Source organism: Sparus aurata, chromosome 11 (genome assembly GCF_900880675.1).
Source record: "Sparus aurata chromosome 11, fSpaAur1.1, whole genome shotgun sequence".
Taxonomy (NCBI): domain Eukaryota; kingdom Metazoa; phylum Chordata; class Actinopteri; order Spariformes; family Sparidae; genus Sparus; species Sparus aurata.
The window spans coordinates 17318765-17332832 of NC_044197.1; the positions used below are offsets into that span (position 1 = coordinate 17318765).

The 14068-nt window shown below is 43.2% G+C and overlaps 1 protein-coding gene across 3 annotated transcripts in view; it reads left to right on the top strand.

The window, feature by feature from the left end:
* Window positions 1-6641, top strand: part of ttll7 (tubulin tyrosine ligase-like family, member 7) — an 81054-nt gene extending 74413 nt beyond the window's left edge. Inside the window, exons 21-23 of one of the 3 annotated variants that reach the window (XM_030432745.1) lie at window positions 234-337; window positions 4063-4167; window positions 4836-6641. In XM_030432745.1, coding sequence (XP_030288605.1) covers window positions 234-337; window positions 4063-4145 — 187 coding nt within the window. In that variant the 3' untranslated portion in view covers window positions 4146-4167; window positions 4836-6641. The remainder of the gene's footprint in view (window positions 1-233; window positions 338-4062; window positions 4168-4835) is intronic. The other 2 variants (XM_030432747.1, XM_030432746.1) reach the window with 2 other exon arrangements.
* Window positions 6642-14068: the final 7427 nt, after the last annotated feature.

The following is a 14068-nucleotide window of genomic DNA, read 5'->3' on the forward strand; positions in this document are numbered from 1 at the left end:
TTAATTGTTTTAAATTAAGCATATTTGTTTTGAGGAAAGAATCAAGAATATGAATTTATCATTGGACTATGTGAGGATTGAACTGTAATTGGATTGAATAACTCAAGCATGCACAAAATGACACACTGGTGTATCCATATCTTTGTAGTAGTCATCCTTGAGAGTCCATTTAAGCATGCATTGGTCTGTCTCTCCTTATTTCTTCTGTGTCTATATATGTCTGTGTAAAAAAGCTTACCATTCGCTGCTGGACCAGCCTCTACCCATGGCTCCACCCCTGCTGCTGTCGCTGCCGCTTCTTCCTCCTCTTCCTCCGTCTCTTCGCCCCTCGACGCAGGTCTTTGCTCGGTTTAGTTCTGCTAAACCCCTCCCATCTTCCAGCACCGTCCCTCTTCCCTGCTTTCCGCTGCTCCCACCACCTCACGGCTGCAACTAAGGCTTGGTCCCACCTGCCCACTGATGGTTGCTTGGGCTCACCCTAACAGTCTAGCATGATCTCCTCTCCTTTCCATAACTAAATTGAAATAATGATATTTTGATTGACTTACACAACATGACAATGGGATATGTTTCGGCCCAAAACTGTTAACAGTGTATTGTATTGAGATAGGAGAGGGAAGCATATTAAGACTGTTCGGAGCACTGTTTGTCAACACTGCAACCACCAGCAACCAGCTTCCTGTACATCACCAGCCAATCACCCTTGCTACCACATGCTAAACTACACCTTACACTCAATGCTTTTCTCAAGAGCATCTTAGCCTGAGTGCATTTTCAATACGAGTGGCCTCAGTGGGATCGTCGCGCCTCACCTGCACACCATCAGCACCATGATCAACCCAAGCACCGCTCTCTTCTTCTTGTCTCAAGAAGACAGAAAAAGTCTCGGCTTTGCATCGTGTGGTTTGCAGTTTCACAACACAAAACGGTTCACATCTCTCCATCAGGCATGCAGGGAGCAGTCACAACCGCCTCCTCTTCAGATAGCTGAGAAGCAATTAGGATTATTCTCTCATTGGTGCGAAAGCTTTCTATGAGAGGGTAAACCGTGCGTGTGTATGTGTGCACACGCCTGTCCATGCACATATCATGTGGCTGTAATGCAAAAATCATCCGTCTCGCCTCAGTGTTTCAACCTCAGCTAACCCCAAACTATTTCTCTCTCTGGCCAAGTGAATTCAAAAGGACAGGATCACAATTTTCCACCCCGTGTTGAATCAATACTTGCATGATCATTATAGCTGGGCAATAATCTGAATTATATCGTTTTTGTTGTATGAAACTTTATATCGTCTTAGATTTCGGGTTTTGTATCATGATATGACTCGATTGTTGTCCTCTCCTGCTTTTAAAGGCTGCATTATAGTAAAGTGATGATTATGTGTCAAATATCTCATTGTGTTAATGTTGTGAGAATGCACCAATTGTGATTCCTACAATGTTGTTGCAAGATTGATATTGAGGTATTTGGTCAAAAACAAATCGATATTTGATTTTGTCTCTCTCTCTAAGTTTCATGAAAATTGGTTTGATTTTTGCTGACAAACCAACCAACAAACAAACAGACACGGGTGGAAATGCTATCAGAAGGTTTGACAGTACAGATTGGCATGTGAGAATTGTTTTTAGAAATGGATGTAAACAATGTGAACTTATCCTTTAATCAAACTTGTAAGTAACAATGTAATAATCAAAACTAATTAGGTTCATTAAATCAAGTCAATATCACAATTGTTCTGAACTGAACTGAATGTTGGATAAAACACCAGAGAAATAGTGGGTCAAGAATCGATTCCAATTAGATGAGTTATTTTAATTGTGAAATATCGTGATGCACCAGCTGGTGACGGACAGGTTTCGCCTTTAACATTCCGTCTATCCAGTTCAATACCTAATTCAAACACACAAACTGATTGTCTGGAAGCCCAGCTTGGCAGACGCCCCCATTCTCACTACGTCAGCTATTTCACACATGGAAATCAGAGATCATATATGCCGGCTAATTTGGCTCCACACTGTCTCATGTGTATGTACACACACATTCATAACACACACTCGCAGAGCTCTTGGCAGCCATTGGCACACGTCAAAGTGGGTCTGTTGTCAAGAACCTCGGGGTCTCCGTTGTTGACCACACCTGCCCGCTCTTGTTCAAGCATCCTTCCTCTGTGGAGTGCTCTGATCAGGTGTGTCAACAGTCTCATGGGTCTGAGAAAAGTCCTTCAGTCTGTGTGGGCAGATGAGAGGAAGTAGCCAAATAGCTCCACTAATGACTTTCTTGTTAAGCCTGGAATTACTGTCACTACCCAAAGACAATTTCCCCATGATGACAAAAGTTTCAGATTCTATTAACTTTCATCTGTCTGAAAAGTGTGCAGTAATTAGGGTTAATTGGGGTGTTGAGCCGAATGTGGGCTGCAGATAACCTTCAAGCCTCTTTGTACCTCTTGGTTTAGGATTGCGTCAGCTATCGCGGCAGTCTCCCCCCTCCATCCTTAGTCATGGCATTTCGTCTTGTCTGGCCTCCTCTTAATTCGCTGTGGCAGTTGCATCTCGATGGAGGACTTAAGAGTAGTGTGGAAGGCCTGTCAGTAAGAATAGCGGCAGATTGTAGCTTTGCATGTGAGGAACAGAACAGGAGAGTATCTTTCTTTCTCCCCGTCAGCTGATGGATTGAAGCAAAGCACAAGTGCATGAACGAGCCTCCCTCTGGCTTTTAAGCATGCACGCTTTTGCCAAGACCTTCTTCATGATCAAAAGGAGGACGAACCTGGAAGATGCCGAATGAGGGTCCAATTAAATATAGCCTGCAGAGACAGCGGCCGCTTGGACGTGAAACCCCCCCCACCCCCACCTACTCCACCCCTCGCCACTACCACCACGGTGATTCTTTCTATGAGCAGAATATTCTCAAAGTGAATAGCAGAGGATCTCTGAAGAACACATTCGGGCCCCAATGAATGTTCAATATTTGATTTTCTATCCATTTTTTTTCTACTATTTCCATGCCTGGCTTGGGGTTTTCAGTGAAAACCTTATGGAAATGGAGGGGAGAAAGGAGAAATCGCACTGCAAATACATGAGCAGAATACCAATGGATGTGTGGTGGATCTCATAGAAGAGGTTTGGAGGAGAGTAACGTGACAAATGAATGTAAGGATGACATAAAAACATGGTATTAAATCACTAAATGTCACCTTGAACTGCACAAGAAGAAAATGTGAAAGACTTGGAGCAACGTAGATCCTGCCCTCCTGTTCTCTGGGGTTTGATCGGAGGACTTGGAGAAGAAGCGCCGGACTGAGCCATCACCGAATCCAGTCAGAGCCGAAGAAGAAGAAGATGTGCTGGAGGGATACCTACGGCCCACTTGAAGCTGTTTCAAGGACACTCTCTTTGGACTAAATGAAGTTAATTTGAATCCCTCGTAACTCTCCTGGGTTTCGGGCAGTGTTGAAGCGGACGCCCTCAGCGACATGCCTCTTTTTTTTTTCTCTTTTCCGGTCGACTTTAGAAGAAGCCACTCTGCTAATTTGTTCAAGGGCTATTTCACAAGGAGAGAGAGCTGTCAGAGGAGAAAAAGTATGCTATCTCTGCACCAGCTTAAAAGAAGATATTATTTCTTCACTCTGTAATCCTCAGCCCCAGTGGCTCCCTTTTGATTAGATTGTCACATCTTAAACACTTCCACAGGGACTATTTCTTTTGACCATTGTACTCGTTTAACTAAACGAGTATTAGATGTATTTTTTATTAGCTAAAGATCCTTCCTGCGGATGTGGCAAGAAGGTCACATAACGTGTGCTGTGAAAGCCCATAAATGTAAGTCATTCTTCCAACTGATCAGTCTGGAAGAATTCAAATTGCCCCGTCTCATGTCTTCTGAACAGCACCCCCTCGACATTTGCATAACCTTCAGTTAACCTTGTCCAGGATTTGATCATCTCATCTGACATTGCTCTGACAACCATATCTGACTCATTTCCAGTAACTAAGGAAGATGGGAGCAGGGTTCAGCCCCTCCTGACTCTTATCTCAACCTGACGTTGGTCTCATTCTCAGGTACTGGAACGCTGTTAGCAGGAGCTGCCTCACTGCTCTGTCTCGGTGGAAGGTGTCATAGAAAAGTCTTAGAAAGGTTCTGACGTCTATGCCTCGGAATGATAGGTGAGGATTTTATGTTCATGATACTGAAAATGTAAGGGTCAAAGTTGAATCTTTTTCCTGAGAGATAATAAGGCCCAAAATTCACTCCCTGAGCAGATACATCAAAATCTATATATACATTATAACCTAATTAAACGGATGTGTATGGCATTTTAGATTTGGTACATAGAGCAAATTAAGAGCTGCAATGATGAATCAAATAGTCAATCTACAGAAAATGAATCATTTTCTATTCAAATATCACTTTATGAGGATTTGATGCTTTTCTTCGTGTTAAATGACACTTGATTAAATGTATTTGTGTTGTTGGTCTGATAAAACAAGACATCGGAAGTTGTTTGCCTAATTCTGTGGGGAATTATAATTCCCCTGCACGTTAATTGACAATTAAAATAATCATTAGTTGCAGCCCTACACAGAGACTCGGAAGGGAGGGTGATGTCATAACATCTTGAAATCACTGGGACTTTATTAAAGATGAAATGTGCAAATGGAGATGGCCATAAATGGTGAAGTCAATATATGAAAAGTGGGAAATATGTGTTCTCAGTGCCGAGCACTCATGCTGCGATGACCTCTAAATTGTGACCTTTGCATATCTAATCCTCTCATTATGTTCATCCTTCCCCCCTAATCCCTCCATCCCTCGCTCTTGTCCGTCTGTCCAGGTATCTGCTGCCAGTGACCTCCCAGTTCATCATGAAGTGGCCTTCGTCCAGCTTTGGCCGCATCTCCTCGGCCATGCCACGCTCGCGCAGCCTTTTCGCCGCCAGGATGGGCCACTTCTGAGGTCACCGTGGCAACCCTGGCTTACGACACCTCGCCTTTTGACCTCGACACCTCCCCTCCCTGACTCTCACCCAGCCAAACACAGATCTCAGCAATTCCGGTATGGATCTGGATTATGGGGGCAGCTATGGACGCCGGATAAAGCCTCAACCTTGGCCAAACCCCCTGAGGAAGACCGACAAAGACAGGCCGGGTGATTTGGGATTGCTAAAGGGCCTTGTTTAGATTAGCTTGGACCTGCGTAGACCAGCAGACCATCCATACCCTTGACCCCTACCTTTAACCCAAGTAACACCAGACAATGGGTTTACCCCTCTTTTCTCATTGTAATTGCTGTATTATACCAACTCACTGTACAGTTACAAGTCATGGTACTGTAAAAGGAAAGAATAACAAATACTAAACAATGCAAGGATTATTTATTTATGTACTTACTTATTTTGTAAGGTATTCCATGAATGCAGTGAATGCTGATGCAGAATGCAGATATGGAATGATATGAACAAAGCTATCCCTTGTTTGAGAAAGTGGATGTAAACAAAAAAAACAACAACAAAAAGCTTATTTTTGCTGGCTGTAATCAGTTATTTAATTTCTGATTTTAATTTATTTCATAACTTATATTTGAGAAGCTTTATGTTTATAAATGTTTTAACGGTCACTTTAAGTTATAGTTTTTAACAGAAGAGAGGTGGTGCCCAGAGAACTCAAAACATGTTTAACTTCTGAATGCTAACGCTTAATGTTTTACCAGTGTGATACTGAGCGCAGCACTATTAAGCAACACAGTGTTTAGAATGTCTGTGTAGTTAAGCCAAGCCTCTTTGCCTCGTAGAGAATGAGCCGAGTTCGACGCTGCAGCGTAAAGAGCCAAACATTAAGTCTCAGAGAGTACCCAGCTCGTAATATGCACTTTGCAGCTTGTCACAGAGAGAGAAAGTGGGTGCACATTACAAGTAGTGTTTGCATGCTTAGATTTTAGCCCGTCACTCAGATGTAGAGGTTGGACAGAAGAGCTGCGTTTGGAATATACTTGAAGTTTTGTGTTGTCATTAATTATTGTGTCTTTGTGTGTCGGCTGCACTCAGAAGAAGACACTTCACTTGTAGATTTGTCGGATGCGTTCAGGATGATAAGGACATGGTGCATCGCTTCTTAGAGATTGTTGCAGCGCGATGAATGACTCGGCTCATCAGCTCAAAATGTACTGCTGTGTCACAGCTGCACCCTTCTTTTTCTCCCCTCCACCAGGGATGTAACGGATGTGCCAATAATAAGACACATCTACTTCATGTGTTCAGTTGGATTTTTCTTTAAGGTTAAATGTCGTCAAACTACTGTAGGACCTCAGTTAAATACAGTATTAAATGTTTATAGGGAGAAACGCAGTGTTATATGTTTAGTAGTTTATTTTCTGTGTAGTACCCCATGGGATGATAGAGTGATTAGACTTTTAAAGTTGTTAGTCCGTCAGCAGACTGTACAATAACAGTACAGTGCAGTGCATTTTTATAACGTGCTAAATCTGCTCAAATGAAACCCTCCCCGTCCACTGAACATCCATTCACAATGCCAAATACTTTTATTTTGCCTGATTTTACTTGTGTTATTTAAAAGTAGTACTTTTTCATCTGAGGTATGAGATTTTAAATTTTACATAGCAATAAAAATGTTTAAACAAACAATTTTTCTTCTTTTTGTCATTTGTGAAATCACCGTAGACTGTTTTCAAATTGACGTGTTTATATGTTTATCCTCTGAGCACAGGAATGAGCTGCAACTCTGAGAGGGAAAAAGAAAGAAAGAAAGAAAGATAATGTATGAAACACAAGGCAGACATGAAATGAAACTTTTTGGTTTGACATTTATTGTGATGAAATAAAAAAATACAGATAGACATTGTTCCTTTTAAAACATAAAAAAAAAAAAAAAGGTTTTGAAAAGGACAGATCAGACTGAGTGTAACAGATGGGGAAAAAAGCAGGGAGAGCAAGAAAATACTGAACCAGGGATGTTATTGTCATTTCTGCACTAACCAGCCATTCCTGAAATTAATAATGACGTGACCCTATTTGAAATCGGAAAATCTTCAGGGCCCACTATTAATCACGTCTCTGTTCCCGTCATTGACATGATGTAAGATGTGTCTGTGTCGTGTTAAAGTCTGCTCCCCAATTAATTAATGTTTCCCTTCCACAGAGCCGCACCTAAATCTCCAAAGTTGGGTGCAGGTTAAGGTCGGTAGGCAGCACACATATATATGGAGAACACATCATCGAATAAAAATTGTTTGTATGAATGAAGAATAATGTGCAATTTAACCATTTATCATAAATATTTTACTGCAAGTTTTAAACTTAAGCACAAAAATGAAAATTAACATTTTATACATTTATTGTATATGACCTTCTCGTGGACCACCCTTTGAGAATCAATTGCCTGCACCATTCGACTGTCAGCGCTTTATTAAAATATTGACTGATTTTATTATCCTTTTATGGAATTTCATTAATGGATCCACAACAGGTGATGATGAGAGAAAATGCAGCACAGACTGAGCCAGGTTCAAACTGATAAGACTGCAGCTGATGATGATTATCTTATTACTGATTATTAACTCATATTTGCACAATTACGCTTTTAGTTTTTAAAACATTGTGAAATGTTTTGAAAAATTGTGTGTTCAAATTGCTTTTCCAAATAACAGTGCAAAACCCCAAGACTCCTCATTTACTACTATTATAAATGACAAAGATGAGCAGCAGAATTTCAACATTTTTGATGTAAAAAATGACTTCAAGGATTATTTAATCAACAATAGTTGGCAGTTAATCTTGTTTGGATCGACTTATTGGATAGTAAAGTAACTGAAACAGCTCTACAGCTGTTTACTGGAAAAAAAATGTAATAGCAGACAAACGTACAGGTAAGTGTATTAAGAACCATTCAGATACACTACAATTTAAAGTGCTTTACAGAGACATAGAAACACATTAAAATAGAAACATTAAGATGTTAATAACATTATAAAACATTTGAAATACAATAAAAAGAAAAAGCAAAAATTGTGGCAGATAACACATTTTTTGGTTAACAAAAATAAGAGCATGCAAATAAAAACGTACATATTAAAAATACATTCTTAAGCTACTTCTAGAATTATTGTACACACACCCAGAATTCTATATGTTCATTGCACTCGATTTATGTTTATGTTTATTTAAGGATCCCCATTAGAAGCCCATGTATGTACCTCTAGTCTTCCTGGGGTCCTGAACATAAAAATATAACACAGACATACAATAAGAAAGTACAAACTATTTAAAATTAGAAAACAATCGAGCAAACTATGCAGTCGGACTACAAGATGAGTTAAGCGTGACGTGATGGAGAATTACAAAGCAGTGCTACTGTGCACAGGATCGGGATAAATGTGTGGAAAAAAACAAAACAGAAATAAAAGAAAGCAAAAAGTACTGTATGTGTTTATCAAATGCTCTAAAGTTCTGGTACAGATCCTAATTAGGAACTTCGTCTTACTTTCAAAAATGCAGATAGTTACATTACAATTCATCCTGCAGCTCTTTGATGGTGTGTCAAAAAATGCCAGTTATTTAAAAAAAACAAAAAAACAATTAATTACCTGAGATAGTATCAATGGAAGTAGGAGCTGTGAAACAAATAAATAGGCAAAATCAAGCGTAACTAATTATAAACATTGAGTTCGAGTGCTGTCGAACTCTAATGGCTTCTTGAAACTTCCTGTCCACCTGATATCCATTACTTGAGGAGCTCCCGGGGCATGTGGGTCAGCATCTGAGCGGTATCACATTTCCCACCAGAGGCCCCCGCGGACAGGTGACACTCCTGAACTGTCATTCGCCTCAGAAATGAGAGTGTACACCCAGCAGCACATCCTTGTTCCATCTTGCCCTGAAAGCTGCCCTGCTATGATGTATGTGTATGAGTGTGTGTGTGTGTGTGCGTGTGTATCTGTGTGTGTGCGCATCCACGAAGAATGAAGCCAGTTTTATTTTAGACCTGGAACAGCAGCATGGCGTTCAGCTTCTTGCGACCTTTCCACCCCTTCTCCCTTCCTCCCTTCCCCCCTCCCTCCCTCTTTCTGTCAGCAGTAGAGGTGCGGGCCGTGACCTTGAGGCTTGCCGGCCTCCGCCTTGGCCGCGGCAGAGCAGAGGCTGATAGTCTGGCACTGCGACCCCGGCGTGCTGTCCAAAAATATCTCCCCCAGCAACGGGGGCTGCGCTGTTCCGTCCTGACCTTTCCACTCGTCACTCTCCTCGGCCCCATCAATTGCTCTATCCCTTTCTCCCCTACCTGCGCTGCGTCCAGGCAGCTTAGCAGCCAGGGTCCAGCCTTTATTTATTTTATTTAATTTTTTTCAAAAATCCAACACCCAGGTGACCCAGTTTCAGGGCCCTGAGCCGACCTCTCCAGCTCGGAGAGGAAAAAAAAAAGCGTCTGGGAGCCGTGTGAGAGGTGGATGGTTCAGATGAGATAACGAAGCAGACACACTCGCACAAACCCAGATGGCGGCGCTTCAAAAATCTGCTCTTTTTTTTCTTTTTTTTGTTGCTCTTAATCCACTATTTCAAATAACATGGAGAGAAAAGAGCAGTGTGATTTGTTCTGTAATTATGACTGCCTGAGTGAGGTGTCCAGAGGCACGGCTGGCCTCCTTTTTCCTTTCTGGTAAAGCTTTAAAAGTGGAGCCTGTAGTGGGTTGTGCGCTTTCAAATGACAAAAGTGACCTTTCTTATCAGACAAATACTGCCTGTGTATGAAAAAGTGTGTGTGTGTGTGTGTGTGTGTGTGTGTGTGTGTGTGTGTGTGTGTGGATTATGTCTCCCTCTCTACCAACTGCATGTGTGCAATGGCAGCATGCACTCTGCTGTATGTGCTTGTATAGCGTGTTCACATATGTTCAGCGCTGTGTTGTATTAGTTTTGCAGGCCTCACGCCTGCCTCTGTGTCCTGACATTTGTACGCGCGCACGTGTGTGAGTTTGTGTGTTTTTATGTGTATTCTCAAAGGGACGCCTTCAATGACACCCGCTGCAATACATTATCTGTGGCGCCTCGTTTACAACATCTTTGCTCTCAGCAGGGGTCCTGCCTGTAACTGACACATAAACCAAACAGATAAACACATGCACACTGAGGAGCCTGGACGCTCTTCACTCAGCCTGTCCCACTGGCTCGGGTTATTTACTGAACACACACATTTCTGCTCCTCCGCAACACATTCACACGGTCAGAGCAAAGCAGAATCAAAATTTAACTGGAATGTATTCTGCTAATGTGTCAAACTTCTCAGGCACGGGGCAAAATGGTTATAATGTAATTCTGGCTGTTGCTTTGTTTATTAATTATTTCACCTGGTGGCCATATTTGATTTCGATTACGCTTACGAGAGAGTGACATAATTAGGGGATTAAGTTTTATGAAAACAATTTGGTTTTGTTCATTCGGCCTGATTTTGGACCAGTGATGGATCCGCAATATGCTAATTCATTAATAGATTGTCGTAAAAATTATCAAAAGCATATTTTGAAATTCAAAAAGCTGTTGTTCAAGTCATTTATCGAGCAAAACAAGGTTTCAGCTTCTGAAATCTGCTGGGTTTTAGTGTGGGTGTAATTGGGTGTTGGGCTGTTGGTTAGACCAGTGGGTCCTGCAGGGGCTGCTGGTGGGTGTACATGGATGAATAAACAAATTGTTATGAATAAAAAAAAATAAAAAAAGTTTCTGAACCACTGTGTTGGACAGAAGAAGCAATATGAGGTGCCATCGTTGCTTTTTTTCCCACATGTTGCAGACTAAACATTTAACAGATCCACAGTGAAAACGTTATCTGCAGTCCTAATTTACACTTCCTCCCACACTGTCATCTTTTAGTTATTCTGATTTTAAACGTACACAGTGGTAGTGACAGATTCTTCAATCTGGTTGAAATTGTCAAACTGGACTGTTCACAAGGACGCTAATGAAGTCATCAGAATATGTGTGTTTGCATGCCCCAAAGCGTTTATTCCAAATAAGATTTCTGACCTGAGCTAAGTCCATTCTGCATCAAATAAAGGCTGCACCTCCATTTTGACTGTGTGCGAGAACCATCAACAATCAACAATGCAAACACAGAGTCCACCTCGGAAGTCGGCTTGGAAAATGGTCCGGCTGTCAAGTGCAACAACTTGATCTGGGATCTGGTGGTGGAGACAGGTCTCCATCTAATACTTCACTCCGCTTGTTAACACAATTCTCAAGATGGACCCACATGGTGTCCCAAAGTTTCTGGTTTGGTGAATTCTGTTATTTTCTGATCATTTTTCCAAAAACCCCTTGTTTGAACGACTTGTTGTTTTGAGTTCAGCCATTCTTAAATCTTCTCTCAAACAGACAAGTTGTATCGGCCACGGACCAGTTTTGTCTTGCTGTCGCATTGCATATTAGTGTTTTTGCTTTCCGTTGTGCTTGCAGAGGTGCACTGAGAGGCTGGTCTGGGTTTCCCCTCACCGGAGCTGCTGACGCACACACACACCTGCAGCAGTTTGGCAATCGGCACCTGCTGAAAAGCCCTGGTCTTCACGCTACCTGCTGCCAGGTGATTTTTGTCAGCTCGGCGTGGTATATGGCTCCTGCTAAGTCGCTTCATCAAGCTTTTACTGAGTGTTCTTCGTGTTTTCTCTCAGGGATCTAACTTTCCTTTGTTCTGCCTCCGGCGATCACCTGCGTTCCCAGCTACCAGCGGCTTCGCTCCCTGTAACCCGGCTCTCCGCACCTCTGCAGCCAACAGCCTCACCTCGGCCTCCACGTGCCACGCTACCCACCAGCGCCACCGTGAGCAACCTCTCCTCCTCCTCCAGCCAGAGTTTCTCTCCACCGTCACCTGCATATACCTTGTGAAGTATTAATAAACCTCCTTGCATTCAGCTCCCTGCCTCGTTGTTCGCTTTTGGGTCCTACCAAACACTGCTCATTGTATCAGTCAATTTTCAAGTATAATCCAAACATACGTGATCCCCGCTTACCTCTCATCATAACCGTGGTGTCATTTGCCTCAGTGACTTCATTTTTAGCTCTGCCTGTGCACACGCACGCACACACACACACATACACACAGACTGCTGGATATGAAGCTAATTCAAGGTGGTGCTTGTTTATTCATGCAGAGGTCACCATGTTTTTCGTCTTTCTTCGACAAGCACAAAAGGGTAATCAACAAACTAACTAGGAAACGTTGCATCCTGTGTAATGGAAAAGAATAATCTTCCATTGTTTTGTTTCATGGCCAAACACACACACACACACACACACACACACACACACCGATCATTGTGCATCACTCTCCATACCCTTGGCTCGCCCTGTTTGAATTTTAATGGTAAGCCGATGTTGGTTTGGTGTGCCTGACTGCGAGTCCTCCAGTGTTTTCTACTTTGATCCACCCATCAGCTATCTTGTTTTTCTACCTCTATTTATCAGGGGGAAAGGTTGTGCTGAGCGTGCATGCTTTTTCGGAGCTTTGCTTTGTTTCACATTCACATATTACCACACTTCCACACCTGGGAGCTGAGCAGTGACCCCTGGCTGCTGTTGGCCACAGAGCGGTCACGTGATGTCTCACTGTGGGCAGAAAAGTTGCTGGTTCACCTTAACTGCCAAGATTCTTACTCACGCGTACATATTTAAATCTAAACAAGTGACCTTCTACCCATAAACCCACTCCACTAACCTTTACGGCCCCGGCTGGGTGGACTTCTACGCAGAGCCGCTGAATCTGACTGCACTGCACCACTTCTGAATGTTCACCTTGGTTTCAGCACTCAAGGAGTCTACTGTACTTTGTTCCAGCCACAGGGGGTTATAGATGAGCGCAGTTCTGCATATGGCCATCATTCACAGCCCCGGGCTCCCCCTGAGTGTGTGTCTTGAGTGTGTGTAACAAATGGAGCCGAGCAGTAAAGGTATTAATGTGAAGGAACGAGCCCTGTGGTGGAAGTACAGCAGGAAGTCACTTTCTCCCCCCATCTGGCCCCTAACAAGATGGAGAGGAGCAGGCAGGTGTGAGCGGTGGTCTGCACCTCTGCCGCCTGGATTAGCACTTCTGATGCCAGAGAAGAGAAGAGAACGATCCTCGGCGTGCGCTGTCATTCTCTCCCCTCTCTTCCCCCCCCCCCCCCCCCCCCACCATACATCTCCTCGCCTCGTCTGTGATCACTGCTCTCTGCCCCTCACTTCGGCAGCGACTGTGAGAGGGGAGACTCAAAATGAGAATAAATGAGGTGCGGGGAAGGCATTCGGGCAGTGTGCCTGTTTGTGTGCACGTGTGTGCATGTGTACCTGCCTTTTCTATCGCGTTCAGATCTCCTCCTCTGCTGTAGTGTCTAGCTGTGGAGCCAAAAGACTGTCCAGGGACTCTTCATCCACTTGCTGCTGAGCGCCCCAGGGGATGGATTGAGCCTTGCAGGCTGGGATATTATCAATACAGTCCCTCCAGGCAGCCTGGGAGACAGGAGACGGAGCCACTGACTCACTCTGCCTATTAGTCTACTGTTGAGCATCGGTGTTAGGGGGAACAGCTGGTTTGACTGGAGCCTTTGCTAACTAGTCCTCCATCAGCCTTTTTCTCTCTGAATCAGCCTCATGGATCTCTCTTTTCACTTTGTTTGTTTCATTCTTCCGCAACGTCCCAATTTGCAGTCCCTCCTCCGGCCTCGCTCTTTCTCTCACCGATCTCCTCATAATCCTCACACCATTATAACTCTTGTTTCTTGTCCATTCCAGCTGCCTTCGATGGTGCCAAGGTGTGCCTCCGTTGGCACGTTGCTGCCCACTCCTGTAATTACACGTGCCCTGCTCCTTTTAGCAGCTTTGTTTCATGCTTTCCGCCCAGACGCACGTCTGTGTCACTCCTCTGTATTTAGATTTACCACTTTGGTAGAGTTGTTTGATATTCCATTTGCGTAATGAGGAGGCTGACCTTGCATTTGCATTTCTGAAAATTACAAACGGTTGAAACGTCCACGTGTTGAACGGAAGCCAAGAGAGCTGAACGAGAGATTTCTGTGGAAAAGTGGTTTGCTGTGATCGGT